The sequence below is a fragment of the Oncorhynchus mykiss genome, chromosome 5 (assembly GCF_057628025.1).
Source record: "Oncorhynchus mykiss isolate SJ-2025 chromosome 5, ASM5762802v1, whole genome shotgun sequence".
Lineage (NCBI taxonomy): Eukaryota > Metazoa > Chordata > Actinopteri > Salmoniformes > Salmonidae > Oncorhynchus > Oncorhynchus mykiss.
This window is the reverse complement of record NC_143026.1, coordinates 36,159,174-36,164,216: the sequence shown is the minus strand read 5'-3', so window position 1 is coordinate 36,164,216 and position 5,043 is coordinate 36,159,174. Positions and strand designations below refer to the sequence as shown.

The window sequence follows — 5,043 nt, the reverse complement described above, 5'->3', positions numbered from 1 at the left end:
CAATACATTCTTAATGAGAGAGGGAAATTAAACCTCTCAGAGCTATGGATCATTTCAATGATTGGTCTTATTAACTGCCTTCTCACAGACAGTTTCATCTGCAGTCACCTGGAGGTCCAAAACGATCAATTACATTTTTCTCTGTCGTTTTGAGAGCTTGTGTGTTCAAACATACTGACGAGAGAAGAGGGGGAGAAAGAGATAGACCATTATTCTTACTACAGGAAGTGCATAATACTAGCAACAAAATCAAACATACTTCAGTTTCTTTAGTGTACTTGCCAGGATTTCTCATCAATGCGAATAGATGGAATAGACTGCAGCTAGCTGCACACGGCCCTTGTTTTCACAGGAGCAGCATACCCGCATTGACCTAACGTAATTTAGAATTCTACATGATTCCAGCTACTGGAACATCCAAAACATGTTTGTTAGAATGGCCACATTCCACTCGATACATGTGACATGTTAATAGCCTAACAATCGTTGAATTTACGCGTTTCTGCCCGGCTGCCATGCTTTTATCACATGACAAATATCCCTGTAGGGCACTGAAAGGTAGTTGTCATGGTGATGAGGGGTAGATCTGATGCTTGCAGCTCGAGATTCAAGTGAACGATTTTTTTTTAGCAGCAACGACGGAACAGTTGACAAGAATCCGTGAGTAGTTTACACATCATTATTGATTTCAATGTACACGGTACTATGTTGCGGATACTTTCATTGGCCAAATGTTGCCATCTCATTGCGTCCTGCTATATTGTAGCGTAGCCACTTTGTGTTCCAGAATATAGAAGAGTAAACAGTCATCATAGCTAGTTTCCACCGCAGTACTTGCACACACAAGTCTAGATTCTCCACACTTCATAGTGTTTTCTTTATTATCACTGTCGCTGAACAGACCTTTTTTGTTCATCCGAGAAATGTTATCGTTGAGTCATCTTCAGAGCTTTATGTAGGCTATTTAAATATTATATGGACACTGGAGTTTAAACCTTAGGCCGCTGAAGCCTAATTTGTGCACGGCCTACATAATAAGGAATGTGAACCCCCTTCCCTAAAACACTCCAGTATGGTTATTCACACATCATACTGCAGTGTTTTAGAGAAGGGGGTGCACCCTTCACAGGAGCCTGCACACTTATGGCATGGGAATTAATATAGCTAATCAGTACATTGCACTGGTCATGGCCAGGATTTTAGTTTACAGGCAGACCACCCACACAGCCTTACCAAAATGCAGGAGATGAGGAACGGGATGATGCACTTCCCACCACCTGTGAGCAGAGACCGGGTCATATCCAAGTTCCCAAAGGTACCCGAGCACACACCAGCAACCTGCTACCCGCCTGCTAACCATCTGGATCAACTCAAACCTACCATAATGTTTTAGTGGCTCTGGTGTACCGTTTGTTAAAAGTCACAAGGGCTGTCATTCAAAACAGGTTGGAATGGAGGGGTCAAAAGTATGTGGTTGATGTTATTGAAACCGTGTGACATCCACACAGGGGCTTACAGTTGTCTGAGTGTGTGTGATCACAGGGCTGGCTATTTCTGAAAACAGCACTAATAAAGTTAATGTTGTCTAGTAACCTACTGTACCCAATGAAGCCTCTCTGTCAGCTGTTGCTGAGTAGGCCCAACTCATAGGTTCTAACAGCATGCAGTGACACCTAAACTCTCCTTGGTCAGGACAGTATTCTGAGTAGATAATATAGGACCACAATAGAAACAAATGTCTTGACTTTTTTTTGTATATGTATCCTCGACAGTGTATCCGTTGCCTGATGTAACATTTTCTGTATTTTAAATTGTCTCGTCAAATAAGTAGTGAAAATGTAAATTGCCAGGGCTGTAAAAGCTTCAAAGGATGTTGCACACATACTGTATTCCTAATATGCAAGGATTTAGCTATTTACCCCCCACAGTCTCCTGGTGCCGTTTCAAAAGTAGATTAAATTAAAAGTTCAGGGGAGTTTGAGTGACATTTTTCAAGCCTGGATATGAGAAGAGCTTTTACAGTAATGTCAGCAGGAATCACTGGAACAGCAAGACTTTGTAGACAGCTGGTATTTTCATGACACACCATTAAAAATGCCTTCAGTATGTCAGATGGAAGCTCATAACAAAATAAAAACATCAGTGCTGCATTATTGTTTTCATTACAGATACCAAACAATGCATTTAAACTCTTCTGTGTGATTGTACATCAGAGAGTGATGTCTGTTATTAACGTTGAAGCGACTGTTGTTTCCAGTGTTATACTCCACAGGCCTGTCTGCAGATTAAGGAGGATTGGGATACCCAGGCCAAGGATGCCTGCAAAGAAAGAACTGACAGGCATCAGGGGTGAGTTGCCTGGTTAGATGTATTGATTGATTCATGTCTGACTGATTCACTTATTGATTGGTATTGGATTTATCTGGAAAAGCAACACTGGATTTAGCTGTTCAATATTTCCTTTGAAGATGGGACAGACTCAAGATGTCCAAAGCAGTGGTTGTTGGTGACCTTAATGTGGGCAAGACCTGCCTAATAAACCGGTACAGTATTCAGCTTGCGACCTGGCTGCTATATCATGTTCATTTTAGGTGGTAAACAGCCTTCTAACATGTTTGTGTATTCTGTTCTGCATTTTCAGGTTCTGCAAAGATGTATTTGACAGAGACTACAAGGCTACCATAGGAGTGGACTTTGAGATTGAGAGGTTTGAGCTCTCAGGAGCTCCATTCTCCCTTCAGATGTGAGTGAGGGTCATGCTCTGGTTTGTTTGAATATGTGCTTTATTATTTTATTAGAAACTTGTGATTCTTTACTTGTATTCAAAGGTGAATTTTTTTCTCCCCCTTCTCCTTCTCTTACATAGCTGGGACACAGCTGGCCAGGAAAAATTCAAATGCATTGCTTCAGCATACTACAGAGGAGCTCAGGGTAAGATAGAGACAGCCAGTGAGATGCCTTTGGCTGCGTTTACACAGGGAGACAGATTCTGATCTTTTTTTCACTAGTTTCACAGCTCTGAAAAAATCTGATATGATTGGTCAAAATACTAATTAGTAAAAAAAAAAAGATTTTTACTGCCTGTGTAAAAAGCAGCCATTGTAGACTAGGGAAACCCTGAGGAGTTCACTGTTGCTGTATCCAAGCCTCTTGTGTTTTTATTACAGTGATAATCACAGTATTTGACATGGCAGACATTAAGAGCTTGGAGCACTCATGGTAGGTTTATTTAATATAATATGAAATCAAGAGCAAGCACAAAGATAAATCAGAACAATCAAAGTAAAATGTCCTCTCAAATGAAATGTCTCTATCTCTCACAGGCAGTGGTTAGATGAGGCCATGAGGGAGAATGAACCTGGCTCCTGTTCTGTTTTCCTGGTCGGAACCAAGAGTGACCTACTTGTGAGTGCACAAACATGTACATGGTTCTTGGCAGATAGATAGATATTGTAGATGGGCACACATAGGTGTATAATATGCTTTCCCCCCCATATCCGTAATGAAGAACCATATCCATTAGCTCTGTCTTTTGGCTCCTTTCTATGCTTTCAAATACAATTCATGAATCTTTTCTCTCTCTGTGCCCAAGGCTCCAGAGGAGCGCCAGAGGACTGAGAGAGACGCCATCAAGATAGCAACTAAAATGAAAGCTGAGTTTTGGTCTGTTTCGGCCAAGACAGGTACAGACCGGAGCAAAAACCCCTATTATAACATGACACCATGACTTCATTGCGATGTTCATGTTGACGATAGCATATCAAATCAAATGTTATTGGTCACATACACATGATTAGCAGATGTTTATGCGAGTGTAGTGAAATGCTTGTGCTTCTAGTTCCGCTTGTGCTTCTAGTAATATCTAACAAGTCATCTAACAATCCCCCAACAATGACCTAATACACACAATAATAGCTGTGGTTTTAGAGACCACAGGATAATTACATAGAGATGGTCTCCAGGTGTGCAATGCTCTTATTGTGTAATCAGAGGTTAAGCTGTTTCACTGTATGGAGTGTGTCTGGGCCATGTGCAATCAATGCAGCTGCTGGTCTTGTTACTGTAAATAAGCATTTTGATGATATGATAATGACACTCACTATCGGTGTGACTGTGTAGGGGAGAACGTGCAGGGGTTCTTCTTCCGGGTGGCATCTCTGGCCTTTGAAGACTCTGTACTGAAGGACATGGAGAAAGGGATCATCTCCACTCGAATAGGAGGAGGAGACAGCATTAGTAAGAGACAACTCAAAGGACAACAGAGGGGTTTGGGTCAGAGAGTGTAGGTGGAGGGAAATATATAGAGAGGAAAATAGTGAATGTATATTTAAAGCTTTGGGAATAAATATGTTGTCAGTTGCTCATCTCTCAGATGGACTTGAATTGGGGTTGGAAATTGCAATACTCTGTATTTATGTTCTTGGTATCTTTCCCTTTAGAGTCTGACAGAGCCAACCTGGAGGAGCCCCAGTCCAGAGCAGTGAATACGAATTGCTGCTGAGAAAAGAGAAGAGGACTTGAAGTAGGAGTCAAGAGAAGGAAGGAGAGTGAGATGTGTAGAAAGATATTGAAATAGGGGATTTTAAAAGTGGAAAGAGCTGTGACTGGCATGTGCCTCTTTTTCTCAGTCTTCACTGGTGTCATTCATACGTGGACACACACGTGTCTACAGCCTTTATAATCATCATTTTGTACTGCCATTTTGGGATGTAATGTATCAACTTCCCTGATTTTAACCCGGTCGTCAATGACCTTTATTATATGCATTGTAAAGTATTTTATGAATTCAGTATTTTGTTGAATTTTGGAAATTAGGGTGCATTTCAGACTCATTTGTAGAAGTGGTTTGATAGTTTATGTAATATACTGTATTATCATTATGTATTGTGTAGCCCTAACATTCTGCAGATACATTTACAATAATTTTATTGCATATTTTTGTTATTACTGCTAACCCCGTTCCTAGGCTGAATTGTTTCTGCACAGAGACAGAGCTGGATGGTGATGACATTACCCCTAATCAAAATAAAGTTTCGTATTTTT

General features: G+C 40.8%; 1 protein-coding gene across 1 annotated transcript; it reads left to right on the top strand.

Annotated features, from left to right (window-relative positions):
- Window positions 1-293: 293 nt before the first annotated feature.
- rab36 (RAB36, member RAS oncogene family) lies at window positions 294-5,043 on the top strand. Its single transcript, XM_021602589.3, has 11 exons — window positions 294-660; window positions 1,196-1,315; window positions 2,258-2,349; window positions 2,469-2,543; window positions 2,642-2,743; window positions 2,867-2,931; window positions 3,168-3,219; window positions 3,324-3,405; window positions 3,593-3,683; window positions 4,120-4,236; window positions 4,440-5,043. The coding sequence occupies exons 2-11, from the start codon at window positions 1,238-1,240 to the stop codon at window positions 4,499-4,501; spliced, it is 816 nt and encodes a 271-aa protein (XP_021458264.3). The 5' UTR covers window positions 294-660; window positions 1,196-1,237; the 3' UTR covers window positions 4,502-5,043.